Source organism: Heteronotia binoei, chromosome 12, assembly GCF_032191835.1.
Source record: "Heteronotia binoei isolate CCM8104 ecotype False Entrance Well chromosome 12, APGP_CSIRO_Hbin_v1, whole genome shotgun sequence".
Lineage (NCBI taxonomy): Eukaryota > Metazoa > Chordata > Lepidosauria > Squamata > Gekkonidae > Heteronotia > Heteronotia binoei.
Window position 1 is genome coordinate 63,651,756 of NC_083234.1, and position 17,158 is coordinate 63,668,913.

At 43.3% G+C, this 17,158-nt stretch overlaps 1 protein-coding gene across 1 annotated transcript in view; it reads right to left on the reverse strand.

Moving 5' to 3' along the window:
- Positions 1-569: 569 nt before the first annotated feature.
- TNFSF8 (TNF superfamily member 8) overlaps positions 570-17,158 on the reverse strand; it is a 62,255-nt gene continuing 45,666 nt past the window's right edge. Inside the window, exons 3-4 of the mRNA XM_060250628.1 lie at positions 8,476-8,538; positions 570-1,686 (exon numbers count right to left, since the gene is read on the reverse strand). Of these exons, the coding sequence (XP_060106611.1) occupies positions 1,238-1,686; positions 8,476-8,538 (512 nt within the window). The 3' untranslated portion in view covers positions 570-1,237. The remainder of the gene's footprint in view (positions 1,687-8,475; positions 8,539-17,158) is intronic.

Consider the following 17,158-nt stretch of genomic DNA (forward strand, 5'->3'; position numbering starts at 1 on the left):
GTCTATTCTCTGGCTTGCATCCACGCTCCTTCCTGATTCTGACCTGCTTGATTTCCTTGGCACCCTGACCTTGTGGCTTTTGGACATTGACTTCTGATTCCGGTTTGCGATTCTGCATGGGTGACTTGGTTCTTGCTTGACTTCCTGGACTTTGACCTTGGACTGGCTTTGGATTCTGCCTGCCTGCACCCTGAGAACGTGACAGGTAGAAAGAACTTCTGCCTTCCCACCACTACCCCATCAGTACACATGTATCCCCTAATGGGGCAAATAGTGCACCCTAGGGCCATTTTGAGCTGGGAAAATACACAATGGGGGAGGCAGCAGCCTGCTTTTCCTGCATTCCTTAGTCCTGATCCAAATTGCACCCCTGCACACTTGGGAATTGAGCTGGAAGCAGGGAATCTGAAACTAATCTGACTGACTGAAAGGCAGGTTGGGGAACCAAGATCCAACCCATGAAAAACCACAGCATGTGACCCTGAGAGGCCCCGAGGTGGGATGGGACTGGCTGTATGAATGTCAGGTTTTTTAAAATCAATTAAAAAGAAAATACATATATGCATATAATCTTTTCCCCAAACCATATGTATTTAACTTCAGAATTTGATACAGCTGTATGTGAAAATTTTATATTTCAAAAATTAAAAGGTGAAAAATATTAGTTTATACAAAATTATAATAAAAAGTAATGCAACGTTAGTACTGTATTGATTTGCAAAATGCAGCAAATGGATTCTTCTTATTTTAGTGGTTTTAAAAATCTTAACTTAGTGAAATTTGGAAAACAAAAAACTGGCAGACCTTGAGCTGGCAAGTGTTTCTTGCTGCTCTGGGCTGAGATCATGACATCTTGGCCCAGCCAGCTAGGCAGCCAGCCAGCCAAGGTATCTATTCCTGTGGACATGGGGAAGAGGTGGAGGAAACGGGCAATATGTTGGTTATATTTGCAGATCAAATGGCAATGAAAACAGGTCCCTCCAAATGAAGTCAGTGCATCAGGGAATGTACTGGGAACTGCTTCTGGTCTCCATTCTGCTTGTAACGATAATCCAATCTTTTGTTGAATCATTCCCCCCCAATTCCAGAACAGTACCTTTAATCAGGGGTGTTTGCAGCAAAAGCCTACTCTTTAAAAACAATGGCAACCGAAACAACTTCAGCATGATAAGATTCTGTAGTCCCTCCAAGTGGGGCTGGATGAGGTACACCTAAAAGACAAGATGCTGTTTATTGTTTAGCTAAAGACCATTCTGAGATCAAGGGATCTCCAGTCTTCGCCATATCCCCAGTCTTCAGCATTGTACTTTAAAGCTCCTAAAACGTTGTTTGAGGGAAGAACAACTGTGTCCACATATTCAAACTGTTCGAGGTTCACAGCTATTTGATCTTCCTTCACCAGCTCGATCAAAAGTACCTGGAAGATATCATGGTATGTCCCATTGGATTGCTTGTCACAGCAGCACAATGTGAACAGAGTTTGTTTCTTAGAAATCCCATTCACCAAAATCTCTAGCTTTAGGTCAGATGTCTTGTCTGGGCACCTGGTGACGAAAAAGTGTAAATGGCAATAGATGAAATACCATCCAGGCTGCTGGATCACAAGGTTTCCATCATTGTAGTCCATGTTGTGGAGAGTGCCGTCTTTTTTCCACCTCAGTCGTGACTGGTTGATTGGTTTTAACACTGTGATGGGTGGGGAAGAGAGAGAAAACCACAAGCATTAGCAAAAGGTCTCAACAAACTTACCCATATCCTCCAGAATTTCAGAACTGTTGCTGCAATTCAACCACTAAAAATGGAGTGACTCAACCACTAAAAATTGAGTCACCCTCTGTTTTCACACTAAGGGTTGCTGTTTGAACCTCACAACTGTGCATTGCTGAAAATGCCAATCTCCTTGTTGTATTAATATACTTTATTGTTCCCCTGTTTGGCACTGTTTTAAGGCACAAGCAGATGCTCATTTTGTAGTTTAAAAATGGTCTAGGAAAGCAATTAATGTTCTGCAATCTTGTTTCAACTGCTCAAAAGGCATCTCAGCAGCAGCAGTGTGTGAAATAGCAGTTTGCACATGGCATGGCTCATAATCTTCATATGCATCAACTCCCTTCCACAGAGATTTCATTTCCGGAAACCTTGAGAAGGGGAGAAGGGAGATGAACATCAAAGAATGATAATGCCAGCAATTCACACTGAGACTTTCACCAGGCATCTCTAAGGGCAAAAATTGGGACCAAATAGGAAGGTTGATTCACTGGAGACGAGGCAAAGAAATAGGGGTTGTCATTGGTTAATAGGGATCACTGCAGTGCTCAGTTTATTAAGCCTTATACTGTAGGAGTAGACTATCTTAAGAAATTTTCTATCTATCTATCTATCTATCTATCTATCTATCTATCTATCTATCTATCTATCTATCTATCTATCTATCTATCTATCATCTGTCTGTCTGCACTACACTATGATTATCTGCAGGGCCTTTGTTCTATTCCTTTGTCATCAGAAATGCAGTGGGACAGGGCATTTTCAGTGGTAGCACCAAGAATAGAGAATGTACTGCCTAAAGAGGTTCACTGAAAACCATCTTTTTTGGCCTATAGACACTAGATCAGCATGGTTCACTTAACAAGCATTTGAGACTAATTAACTTTAGTTTGCTTTTTGACACTATTCACTTCAGTATCTATCCCTCTGTTGGCCTTAGTTGAGTTGATATGGACCATCACTGATTTGATATTAATGTGATGTTCGTTATCTTTTAAAAGGTACAGGGCCACACATCCCTGATGTAGCCAATCCTCTAAGAGCTTACAGGGCTCTTCATACAGGGCTTACTGTAAGTCCCAGGAGGATTGGCTACATCAGGGATGTATGGCCTAATATGCAAAACAGTTCCTGCTACAAAAAAAGTCCTGAAAGGGTACAAATTGAAATGGTTCATGATCCTTCATCACAGTACCATGAGGAGAAGCTTGGGAAGCAAGGAAAGAAATGTCCATGGGGTAGTGGCTGATCATGCCTGCTCTGTCATAGCAAAGGTGGGCACTGATATGACAAAAGAAAAAAGTTCAACAGTGAGAGAAAATGCGAGAGGTACATAAGAGGACCAAACTTAAACTGGAGTCCAGTGGCACCTTAAAGACTAATCTAAAAGGTTAATATGCAATTAAAGGGCCGAACATTAAAAACAAAGTGTAAAAAAATCATACATCAACATACATGTATTTATTGTTAAAAGCTAAAACCATTTAAGGGCCCATCGTAAGCCTCTATCCTATGTAAAATCATAAAACCTCAATGGGAACCCACTCAACTTGACCTGACACGTTTCGGCCTAAATTGGTCTTCTTCAGAGGTCAGGAAGGTAAGTACACATATTGGCTCATAATACAGAACAGAATAAAACAACAGAACAATGCTGGACCACAAGGAAATTTCTGTAATATAAAAGAGAAAAATTATAAATTTGTAAAAATATTTTTTCATGCTATTTAAGGATAATATTTAGAATTCATTACTTACAGTGAAGCGACAAAGGCTTAGAGAAACAACCTTTATCTAAGGAAGGGTGAGTTCACACAAGAGATTTGGCCCAACCTAGCCACGCCTCCCCTCTGGATTCAATGTGTACGATCACATGTGCACATCTGCCCCCAACTCCTGCCTGTACTTACTTCATCTTAGGACAGGCTGGGATCAGACTAAATAGCTATTGGGAACTTCCCAGTAGTAAATCCCTAAAGCCCTTGCAGGGCATGTTTCCCATCTGTCTGAACAGCCAGGGCGCATGATGCAAACAACCCACACGCGCAGGAGCAGTCTGAATGCTCCTCTTGTGCATACGCGACCCATGCCTTTCCTGGCAGCAGGGTGGGCTGTGTCATTGCCACAGTGCGCATCAAAAAGCACCAACGTTTTCGAAGCCGGGATACTGCCATGTCAAATTCCCAGTGTGATCCCACCTGAAGTGTGTCTGCACATGAAAGCTCATAAAACTTTGTTGGATTTAAAGGTGCCACTGGACTCAATCTTTGTTGTAACTAGGGTTGCCAAGTCCAATTCAAGAAATATCTGGGGACTTTGGGGGTGGAGCCACGAGACTTTGGGGGTGGAGCCAGGAGACATTGGGGTGGAGCCAGGAACAAGGGTGTGACAAGCATAATTGAACGCCAAGGGAGTTCTGGCCATCACATTTAAAAGGACAGCGCACCTTTTTAAATGTCTTCCTTCCATAGGAAATAATGGATAGGGGCACCTTCTTTTGGGGCTCATAAAATTGGACCCCCTGGTCCAATCATTTTGAAACTTAGGGGGTACTTTGGGGAGAGGCACTAGATGCTATACTGAAAATTTGGTGTCTCTACCTCAAAAAAACAGCTCCCCCAGAACCCCCGAAACCTCCAGATCAATTCCTCATTATACCCTATGAGAATCCATCTCCACATAGGGAATAATGAAGTACTCAGCAGGCGTTTCCCTCCCCCACACCCCATTTCTGGTGACTCTGAATTGGCATCTCTACTCACAAGTTGCTGCCAACTTCTTCAAAGTTACACAAACACACCATCCCAAGAGGAAGCCTTTCAATTGGAGACTGAAGCCTCCAAATGCACATGGTCCTCTGGGGGCGGGGCTTCCCCCCACCGGCCAGCTGACTGGGGGCGGGAAGGAGTCTGGGAAAGCAGAAGAACCCCCGCTGGGACCTGGGGATTGGCAAGCCTAGTTGTAACATTTATTCCAGCTTTGGTGAGCAACAACAGTTCTCAAGATTAAAAAAGCCTAGATTGGGGAGGCCAGACTGTGGTTTGGGAACCACATGTGGTTCTTTCACACATATTGTGTGACTCTCAAAGTCCCCACCACCCTGTCAGTAGTTTGGAGAGGTTATTTAAAACTGAAGCTGCCATCTTTCCACCTCTCCCTTCATCTCTCATTGATGTTCCTTCCTTCCTTCCTTGAGGCTCTCAAACATGTGAAGTTTATTCTATGTGGATCTTACATTAAGCAAATTTGGCCACCCCTGGCCTAGATGTTTCTTAGATGATTCCCCTGAACCAGGCAGTCTGTATATGGATTATAATCACATAATTTCAGCCTCAGTAGTTAGCAGAACAGGAATAGCAAAACAGGGAAGGAGGCAAGGTCCCCAGCTGCAGTCAACCCCTATTCAGAGGTACCCAGCAGAACCCTTCACCTGGGAAAAGTATAGAGACCAATTTCGCACTAGATCTTTAATCCTGGTTTAGCCCTGTCTCTAAACTGACATTCTACACTAAAATCATAGAATCATAGTTGGTTTATCTGATTCTATTATTCTAGTGTAGAATGTCAGTTTGGGGACAGGGCTAAGCCAGGATTAAAAGTCTAGTGCGAAATTGGTCAGAGAGAGAACAAGTAAGCACTCTGACCATTCTTATTGGCCTTCTAGGCTAATAAAAAGCAGACATTTTCAAAATAAATCATTCCCTAAAATAAGCAAGATCTGGGTATAATAGCACCTTAAGGGCCATACAGCACACACCTGACAAATGAGAGTTTGACTCTTGAAACCTTATACCCTGGAAATCTTGTCGGTCTTTAAGATACAACTGAACTCATATTTTGCCCTTTTACTGCAGACCAACACAGCTACCCACCTGAAAGTATCCCTAAAATGAAACATTCTGCTCTCCGGCTGTATTGCTGGCTCCAAAGGGACTATATGTTTTAGCGACACAACCCGGTCCACGGTCGCCCCAGTGAGCTGAATGATGATTTGAACTTGGTTCTCTCATGTCCTAATTTGACAATCTGAGCAGTACAGTGCACCGGTGTTGTTGTACACTGAGAGCATGACATTGCCTTCAGTTTGACTGTCTTGCATTGGGATGTCCATGTGGCCCAAAAATTTGCATTCGTATTATTTCGAGATAGTGAATTCCAAGGGGTGCTAAATAAGGCTAAGTCTATTCTGAATTATCCTTCAAACAGCTGCCCATGCCATTACAAAAAAAGCTACCATTCAAAGAGCAAAAAAAGAATAAATTCAAAACGCTGCCGTTTTGAATTTTCAATCAATGCATATTCGCATACTGTAAAAGTAATGGAGAGGATGCAAATGGAAGTGGGGGAACTGAAAGCTGTGGCTAACAAAGCCTATGCAATGCTTTGCACAACAAACAGAAATAGGAAAAATCAAAGGTGAAACCAAAGTGGATTTCGAATGCATTGGTCTGATGCCACAGACGAGGCCATGTCATTTTTGAAATTCAAAGATGAAGGAGCAATTTGGTTGAGGAGAATTTCAGAAACATCTCTAAACAGAAGCATACAGAACAGGGAAGCTCTTACGGAATATGAATTGATCATATGCACTATCGAATTCACTAAAGGAGTATAAGGACTATTGTAGTTATTTCAGGAAACATAAATCGTTGATAAGGGATACATCCTGAAAACTTACTCTACAACTGATTAACTCTCATAACAATATTTGCAAGTCTTACAGACGTAAATCCAGAGACTCTGCGTAAATGAGTGTACACAAAAAACTACGATAATATCTCGAAGCGCTGATAAGGCATTCAGGAAATCAACTCCAATCTGTTGGTTATCACTTTGGATCAGACTATTGGCATCACCCATCTATGTAATTTCTAGAGAATTTAAAGTAAAAGATGCAGAAAATTAGAATTGCATCAGGGAGCATAATCAATTGGCAAAGCATATCTCCCTAAAAGAGGGGGAAATCCCTAAGTTCATTAGCACTAATTACATGGTATCTCTGATGCTCACCTAGAATCCTTAATATGTAGAGTCTTTGTAATAATTATTTCCATGCACGTACTCCACCAATCTCACCCACTTAGCAGCTGAAGAAGGCTTGAAGCAAAATTGTGTCTGTTGTTCTGGATTCTGTCCTTAGGGATGCTTCCAAAATCCTCATCTAATTTCCCCTTTGGATTTTGAATTCCCAAATTACCTGCTTTTGCTTAAAAGTGGAACTGGTGCATAAGAACTCTCCAATGTTATTTCCAAATTTTGTACAAAGCGCCGTATGTGCACTTTGCATTACTGTTCTTCCATTTATTTGCACCATCCCCATGATACTAATACACAGCCGGCCCACCCACTAAGCAAACTAGGTAGGGTGGGGGTGCCGAATTCAGCCTCCCCCCGCCCCGCCCCCTAGGCAAATCCCTGTTTGCCTCCCCAGCCTCCTCCTCTCTCCCTTCTTCACAATTTTAATGCACGAGAATGGGTGGTGAAGCGCTACGCTCCCGGGCTCTTTAAAGTCTGACCCCCACCCCACCAATCAGGTGATTGATGGGAAAAACTGCACCATAGGCTGGCGGCTCCTATGCCCCTCCGGCACACTCACGATCAGCGCTGGGGGCAGCAGTGCGAGTGAGCCGCTGAAAAAGCGGCACCATCCTTGCCTCCTCCCCACTTTCTTCCCACACCCAGGAAGGAAGTGGGGAGGAGACAACGGTGGCAGCACTCTTTCAGCGGCTCATTCGCCGCTGCTGCCCCCGGTGCTGACCATGAATGCGCCAGAGGGGCATAGGAACCTGCGGCTGCAACCTGAAATTTTTTAACTAGAGATTAAAAGGATTGAATCTGGGACTTTCTGTACACTCCTCTTAGCCCAAATAGATCTCTTGCTTTGCAAGCAGAAGGTGTCAGGCTGAATGTCAGTCTTCCCCTGTTAACGAATCTGAGTTAGCAGCAGGGGTCATGTGGTAGAAAAAGAGGTGCCTGAGCTCATTAGCACAACTCATTGGCATGTGCCACACGCCCCCCTGACATCACCGGATGGTGTAGTAAATTATATCAGCTCAGCTTCTACCCTAAAATGCTTCTCGAATTATAATTGTCATAATAAAACTTTACATCCCATCATACAGTGGCATAATGAAGATTTCCATCTGTCTGCTTTATATGTTTGGGTTGTCTTCCCATTTTTTGTGGGGGGAAATATTAGAAAGTTTGTCAACCCTTAGAGTTCAGTAAAATTCTCACAGGGGGTTTGAACAGTGGAGTCCAGAAGCAAGTATTTTTTTTGCAGGGGGGGGTAAGAAAGAAAGAGCACAATAAAATTTAGAGGTTCTGGAGCTCTGCTCCTGTGAGCTCCTGCCCAAAATGAGGCCTGGCTAGCAGATTCTCTTTCTGAAAACCTGGAGAGATGTTGTCGATCAGAGTAAAACAGTCATGAGCCAGATGGACCAATGGTCTGCCTTGGTGTAAGGCAAGCTGCGTATGCTGAAATGATAACTTCTCACCATGCTCAAAGGATTATGAAACTGATCACACCAGAAAAGGGCAGAGAATGCTCAAGGCGCAGCGGGTTCTCATCGCACACATCTCAGAGAGAAAAGGAGGATGACATATATTCAACAGAAAGTACACAACAAAGAAGCACCAGAACTTTGACCAAAGAGTCACTGTAAATCCATTAGTTTTCTTAAAAATGTCTTAAATGCCTTCACTGACCTTGGAGATATGCAGCAGCTTTTTCAGTTGGCATAGTCTTTGTGGGACTCACAGTAGGTCCGGCTGAAATAATCCATGAAATTAAAATAGAAATCATATTAGATTGGAAGCTCCTCAGGGCAGGGACCATTCTTCATGCAGTCACTCTGTAAAGGCACTAAATTTATTGGAAGCATTATACACTGAAAGCTTCTGCTAACCTAGCTCATGATATTGCTTATGATGCCGTCCATTTGACCAGCTCATTACCATCGCATTCCGTTGCATGGGCAAAATATACGTTTTGGTGGCTATAAAGAGCCACTGCTATCAGTGCAAGTTTAGATGAGCATTACCTCCTCCCCCAGCCCCAGTCTTCTCTGGCTAAAACGATGTCCTACCACCACCACCCCTTCCTGAGACCCAATGGAATAGCAACTACTATGCTAATTGGACCAGCATCCTGCCACAAACTATCTTCCTATTAACACATTTGCCAGCCAGTGGGCTTGCAATATGAGTGTTCTGTGCTCCTAATGCTCCATTTGCGCTAGGCCATACAAAAGTGGCAACACAGTCTATAGCAGATAAAGCAACAACAACTGTGTACAAAACCACACACTAAAATATATATACAAAGGAATCCTTACTTGTCTATGTTTGTTTCCAGTAATGCCAAATACACAGTATATCAAAATGTTTCACAAAAGGAAAGGCTCCACAGTATTTCAATGTCCAGAGAATATCCAGTCCTTCTCCCTTCTTGTTCAGTCCTGGGTGGTATCCAAGTTCCTTACAAATCCTGGCTCCAGAGGTGATGTTCCCTTACGTGCCCATCAACTTGGATCACGTTTCGCATACAATGCTTCCTCGAAGAGCCAATCCGTTGTGTAAAGGGTAACGAAGTATCTACAAGATACAAAAGATATAACACATACAGTACCCGCTCAATTTCTCTTTTTGATGTCAACTAAGACCACTTGATGAAATTTCCAATAGGCACTAGTTCAATACCATATCATTACACCAATTCCTTATATAAGAAGTTACAGGTGTTACTAATCAACTTCTTAAAGGTATCTCATATCATTTCTGCTTTCAAAGATACAACAACTATATTACAAAGAAATCTTACAGAACACAGTTGCACTCCATTCTTATATGAAACAAGGCAGATCATAATGGAGCGCAACTGTGTTCTGTAAGATTTCTTTGTAATATAGTTGTAATATATTTGAATATAAGGAATTGGTGTAATGATATGGTATTGAGCTAGTGCCTATTGGAAATTTGATCAAGTGGTCTTAGTTGATATCAAAAAGAGAAATTGAGCAGGTACTGTATGTGTTATATCTTTTGTATCTTGTAGATACTTTGTTTACTAGGTGTTACCCTTTACACAACAGATTGGCTCTTAGAGGAAGCATTGTATGCGAAACATGATCCAAGTTGATGGGCACGTAAGGGAACATCACCTCTGGAGCCAGGATTTGTAAGGAATTTGGATACCACTCAGGACTGAACAAGGAGGGAGAAGGACTGGATATTCTCTGCACACTGAAATACTGTGGATGCTTTCCTTTTGTGAAACATTTTGATATACTGTGTATTTGGTATTATTGGAAACAAACATAGACAAATAAGAATGCCTTTGTGTGTGTGTGTGTATATATATATACACTATTGTGTGCTTTGTACACATTTGTTGTTGTTTTCTCCTTTTGTGTTAGGATTTAAGTATCCTGAAGTTCAGATTTCATAGGGAGAGAGATTTAGAGAAGGTTATTTGCTTTTGCATCTGCGCAAGCAATATTTGGCTCTTCGAGGAAGCATTAGTCAGACCAGGAAGTAGAGGTTGGTAGCAGGTGCAGATGCCTATTTCTCTCTGTCTCCATGAGATGTCTTTCCTTCCTGGGAGATGAAGTTAAGGAATGCTCCCCCCCCCACCACCAAATGGCATTGTAAGTCTCAGGACACTGTCCCAGTTTTACCCCAAACAAAAGTCACACAGTATCAAGTGCCACAGAGCAGTGTTCCTGCTTTAACATTTTAGAAACCCCTTTGGTTGCATGCTGAACTCTCAATGTGAGAGATCAGAGCCCTCTACTGGCTTTGCGCAGAAACGTTGAGTTTGACCTCCTGGAATGACAAAAACGGCTTTCAACAGCTCACAGATTCTTCAAGTAACAACCTAGCCTTGCATCAATGAAGCAACTGATTTATATGTCACAAGTTCAAAAGCGTAATTTGGACCGAGAGAACTCAACAACAGCTGAGCTCTGCACTCTGGGGACTAGTTATAATTCTGGGAGAACTCCAGGCCCTACTTAGAGATTGGGAGTTCAGGATTAGCTTCTTCCTTCTCATCTGTCAAAAATACTGCAAGACTCAACTGTTTCAGCAGTAATCTCTGTATTTTACCATTGCTTTTGCTTTTTTGAACCTGATGAGGGATGTTATTTTTGACCAGACTGAGTTTTGTCCTTTTCTAGGCCCCTCTCCGTGTGGAGCAAGCAGTGCTGTCCCTAGATAAGGCTGCTTGGTCGTTCAGGGTGCTGCCGAAAAATGCTTTCATCTCCGGGTCAGCATCAGGCGACCAATACCCTGAACCGCCTACATGCACTGCTACAGCACCAACCCCAAATCAGACTTTTCCCTGCCTGTCCCGCATTGGTCTTGTCAGCCACCAGTGAGCCTGCAGCAGACGTAGACTACTGCACCCTTCTTAAATCTTCGTTCGCGAAGTCAAGCCGAGAGAGAGAGAGAGAGAGAGAGAGAGAGTTTTGTCCAGACTGAGATTTTTTTTAACTACATTTCCTGCTTTTGTGTGTTTCTCTTACACAACGTGTTTGTGTGTTTCTCTTACTCAGTTCCGCAGGGCCTGTAAGACGACCCTCTTCCGGTTAGCTTACGCCTGACTGGATAAATGTAGCTTTCTAGATTTCTGTGATTACTGTATAGTTTTAATGCTAAATAATTTTAAGGTTTTTAGGTTTTTAAATGCTTGATTTTAAATGTAATTACTTTGTTCCGATTTTATTGTTTTATTGTTTGTTGTAAGCCGCCCTGAGCCACTCGTGGGAAGGGCGGGATATAAATCCCGGAATAAATAAAATAAATAAATAAACGTTAGCACCATGGATATGCAATTTATATTTTAAAAAATGCTCTTTAATTATATTATAAATCAGGGGTAGCCAAACTTGCTTAACATAAGAGCCACATAGAATAAACTTCAGATGTTTGAAAGCTGCAAGACGTGAACATCAGATGTTTGAGAGCCTCAAGACGGGAAGGAAGATGATGATGATATTGGATTTATATCCCGCCCTCCACTCCAAAGAGTCTCAGAGTTGCTCACAATCTCCTTTACCTTCCTCCCCCACAACAGACACCCTGTGAGGTGGGTGGGGCTGGAGAGGGCTCTCACAGCAGCTGCTCTTTCAAGGACAACCTCTGTCAGAGCTATGGCTGACCCAAGGCCATGCTAGCAGGTGCAAGTGGAGGAGTGGGGAATCAAACCCAGTTCTCCCAGATAGGAGTCCGCACACTTAACCACTACACTAAACAGGAAGGGAGGGAGGGAGGAAGGAAGGAAGGAAGGAAGGAAGGAAGGAAGGAAGGAAGGAAGGAAGGAAGGAAGGTGGGAGAAGTAGAGGTGGAAAGACAACAATTTCAACTTTGAATGCTTTCTCCAAGCCACTGACTGGGTTGTGGGGGCTTCGAGAGCCACACAATATGTGTGAAAGAACCACATGTGGCTCCTGAGTCACAGTTTGGGCACCCCTGTTATAGATGAAGAAAAAGATTTCTGCAGTTTTTACTCCAAATGTGGATAAATCATAAAAGAACCTTGAACTGTCTAATGAAACCAAACCATGAAATTCAATAACGTCCCTAATTTCAGAACCAAGTTTGAGTTCAGTGGCACCTTTAAGATTAACAAAGTTTTATTCTGGGTATAAGCTTTTGTGTCTATGCACACTTCCTCAGGTTGCTTTGGGAGACTGAATTTGATAGGCTTGGGGGGGGGGGCGGTCTTTTCCTGAGTGGCTATTTTTTGGGGCTGCTGAATTTCAGTGCTGTTAAGAGTTTTTCCATTATGCTTTTTGATGTTTTATTATTTTATGTTTCATTGTATGTCGTGAGCCTATGAATGGCAGCATATAAGTCTGCCGGCCTCCTTTTGAAGGAATGCAGTGTGTGGGGGGGAGGGGAGAGAAGAAATAGTCTGGGGTCTTATATATGGAGTGGGCCACATCAACATTTACAAAGAATAGTATTGATCCTGATCTTGGTTTCCATTTTCCTGAATGAAGGATAAAATGGTCCCTTAAAAATATAAATATTAGCCTCTCCACCACCAGATAGCCATTGGATTGTGAAAACTGAACAGAATGAAGGATTGTCTCCAGTTCCATTCTACCGCTGTTCCAAAATGCTGCTGTATGCTGTGATCCACACCTCCTGGATTTGGGTTTAACTGGGAAAATTTCTTAAATTAAAGCCAGAGCATGCTCAGTGAACTGCACCCAGGCTTTTTTTGGGGGGGGGGGGGAGGCAATCAGAGCAGTTCCTGGCAGGAGGCCACATCAGTGTTGATGAGCCAGGCTTTGTTTGAAATGATCACATCCTTTTTCTTTATGATGTAGTGGTGAAGTGTGTGGACTCTTATCTGTGAGAACCAGGTTTCATTCCCCACTCCTCCACTTGCAGCTGCTGGAATGGCCTTGGGTCAGCCCTAGCTCTCATAGGAGTTGTCCTTGAAAGGGCAGCTGCTGTGAGAGTCCTCTCAGTCCCGGGGGGGGGGGGGGCGGGAGGAAGATAAAGGAGATTGTGAGCCACTCTGAGACTCTGAGTGGAGAGTGGGATCTAAATCCAATATCATCTTCATCTTCTAAGGCGGTCATGCTGATCAGTGGAAGTGTAACCCCAGGAGGAACAGAAATAATATGGTCAGTTTGGGTGTGTTTCATATTCCATTTATTGGGGAGGGGCAGGGGTGCAATTCTAACAAGAGCTCCTTTGCATATTAGGCCACACCCCCAATGTAACCAATACTCCAAGAGCTTACAAAAAAGAGCCTTGTAAGCTCTTGGAGGATTGGCTACATCGGGGGGGGGGGGTCTAATATGCAAAGGAGCTCCTGCTAGAATTCTACCCCAGGGGAGGAATGTTGACTTCAGTAGAGAGATCTGCTTCTATTGTCCTGTTCTAGCTGCAAAATTAATGAACGTTTAATCCATTTCCTCCTCCTCTCTTCCATGTTCCCCGGCAGACAATTGTATGACTGGCTGAAGGGCAGGATGTTGGAGTCATCACCCCAACCCAGAGCAGGAGGAAACATCTTTTTCTACAACTTCCCCCATACCAAAACTTTGCTGCCAACTTTTCCTCCTATTAACTTAATCCCTGAAGCACTAAACCAGGGGTCCTCAAACTACAGCCCGCGGGCCAGATGCGGCCCACTGAGGACGTTTATGCGGCCCACCGGGTTATGGCAAAATCAGACTGGAAGTGACGTTTGACCTAAACTCGCGTTAGCAATGCACACTTCCGGCACTGGGCTGAGGCAGCAGAGACAGTGTGAGGCGATACCAAGGTGAGGTGAGTTCCTAGGCTGGGGTGTGTGGTGTGGGGAAGGGAGAGAGATGCAGAAGACGGAGAACTGACGGCCCGCGGCCTTGTACAGTAACGGCAGCCACCACAACAGTCTGGCCCTCCAACAGTCTGAGGGACAGTGAACTGGCCCCCTACTTAAAAAGTTTGAGGACCCCTGCACTAAACAGTGGGAGGAGTGCTGTGCTTTGCAGACTTACTAATCAACACTGTTGTCTGTCAGTTTTCATAGCATAGCATCTCACATTTTCACTGCTTTAAACCCTGAGGTCAAATGTTTTGGAAAAGATTATCATCATATCTGGGATTTTTCACCACAACTGAGAAAAAATTGGCATCAACAGGCCTTGAATTCAGCAGGAGCTCAGAGGAGTGCAGCTCCTGAATTTTTCTGATGGTTACCCTCTTCCTCCCTGCCTACCTTGTCCATTGAATGGTAGGTGCAGCTGCATAACAATCCCTGGATTAGGAGAGCGGGCAGCCAGCCAGCCAGAAGGAGCTTTGCCACACCCCCAGCAACCTTCATTAACCCCTGAAGAAGCCTGTGTCACACTTTCTTCGCTTCTTATGTGATTTTTGGGTGGCGGGTGGCTTGCTGGCCTTTTGACTGGGGGGGGGGGCAAAGAGAGCCCCAAGGGAGAGACGCCTGCTTGGGCTGGCTGGATCTCTAGCCAGCCCAAGCAGGCCTCACTCGTCCGGGACTCTTCTTTCTTGTGTCGGATTGCTTTTGGTTGGTGGGGGGAGCATATGCTAATGAGTTATGCTAATGAGCTCTACCACTCATCTTTCTACAAAGCGACCCCTGGGCATCACCATCAACAACTGTGAGAAGGAAGGGTGACCTCCAATGGACATTAATCTCCCAAATTTTTCAGAGTCTTCAGATGGTTCGACATGGCTGTTGTTCATTTCAGTTATCCGCTACGACTCCTGCACTGCGTTCAGCCCCTGATGCAGCAACCAAAGCTAAATAAATCGAAATCATCGGATAAACTCTGTGTCAAAAAAGTTGTCCTTTTTTGAATGCATTATCCATGGCCTATGCTATGCCAGCAAACACATGCAAGATACCTCTTCAATGAACATTCAATTAGCCCGTAGCATATTAATCTCCATTAAAGACCAGTGGATTGTTTCCAATTTGTCCCTTGAGGACTGGCAGTTGAATAATGAATATGTGTGCATGGGTGAATCAAATGGCCTTTCTGTACTGCTTGGTGTTTAGCTAAGAGCACCCGGTGCTCAGTAAAATCTGAAAGAAATAATGGACAAGGATTTATTGGTTGGTTTTAATAGTACTGATTCCAATCAGCAATGCAGGCCCGTCTTGAAAGACCTTGCTAATTTGATTGAACAATCTCTTCATTTTTTATATATTTCAGCTTCTGTTCACTGTCAAAACACTCTCACCGCAAAGCAAAGTGTTTGCATGATGATCAAAAGTCTAGTTCCCCCTCATTACATTTTAATAGACCTCTTTTAATACCGGGAAAACGGTATAACCTGGGTTTTCAGAGCGCCTTCATATGGTCCGTACAGTGGCCATGATTGCTGCTACTAGGATGGCCATTTTTTTGAGCCAGCATCGTTGTGGAAATGTTGATATATGCAAATGACACCTCTGTTTGAATACCTCACTGCTTGACATTCAGCTACTCTTTGAATCTCCCTCCCTCCTCCTCCTCCTTTTGTCAATCTGAGGCCTCCCTGCTGCCTTTGTTGATTTGATCCACTACATTAAGGCTATGTCATCTGTCTTATATCAGCTAGGGGATGCATGGGAGGAGTGGAGGCAATTTGATATTGCTGAGTTATCCCTCTAAGATGAGTTAGTGTGAGCTAGCTCACAGTTTTTAGCCTCTGGCTCACACATTTTTCTCTTAGCTAAGGAAGGGTGGCCTCAGAGCACACTAATTTATGCAGTAGCCAAATTGCTTGCTCACAACTTTAATGCCAGTAGCTCATGAAGTAGAATTTTTGCTCACAGGACTTCACAACTTAGAGGGAGCATTGCTCACAGGGTGTCTGTTGTACTCCAGACTGAGATTCCAAGTGAAAGGTGGGGTATAAATCTAATTTCTTCTTCTCCTTTTCCTTCTCCTTCTCTTTTTCTTTTTCCTTCTCCTTCTTTTTCTTTTCCTCCTCCTCCTCCTTCTTCTCTTTCTCCTCCTCCTCCTCCTTCTTCTTCATTGTCTGTCTACATAAGGGTTGGTAGCCAGCAAAAAAATGGGCTAGAGCTGGCCAATTTTGTCATTCAATCTTACCCAATTCCCCTCCGTTGCAGTCCCTGCCACTTGTGACTTTCCTCCATGCAGATTCCTGAAACCTACTATAGCCTTTCTGGTGGACAAATAGGACTCCCTCCTCCCTTTTTCATTAATAGAAATACTGGTTGGATCGAACCTGCCATTTTCCGTAGGATGCTTCCAAACTTTTCCCCATTCAAATTTCTTCTGGATTTTGGAGTGCCCAGTCTTTCTCCCCCAAAGTGAAATTCAACATTTTAAGAGTTCTCCATTTCATTTTTAATTATTAGATTTTGTATTTGGGCTTGCATATTGGATGTACCAATGGTCTGGCTTGGTCTAAGACAGCCTGTTATGTTCAACCTATAAATGATTGTAGACTACTTATATTGCAGACTGAATCTCCGGGGTCTAATCTCTAGCATATCCAATGAAAGTATCTCAGGAGCAGTTGTTGAGAAAGATTTATCCATGTCCCAGAGTCAATGCTGTCCATAACAGGCAACCCTAGGGAAGATGAACTTATTTCAGGCTTTTAACTTATTACATATGCTAAACCCACTCTCACTGAGTATAGCTATACATCCACAGTATTCCAATGTATTTCTCTTTTGGAATAGTGTATCAGAATAATTTTTTGTATTGACATACTCAAATAAGGGATATTGGCTGTCTATCTCATTACATATACTTAACCCATTTTCATTTTATGTATTCTTTTTTCCTAATGGCAAATCAGAATGATGTTTATAATGTATAAAATGATGTTAAAAAGTAAGATCCAAGTGGGCAGCCCTGTTGGGCTGAAACAGTTGAACAAAGCAGGAGTCATGTGCACC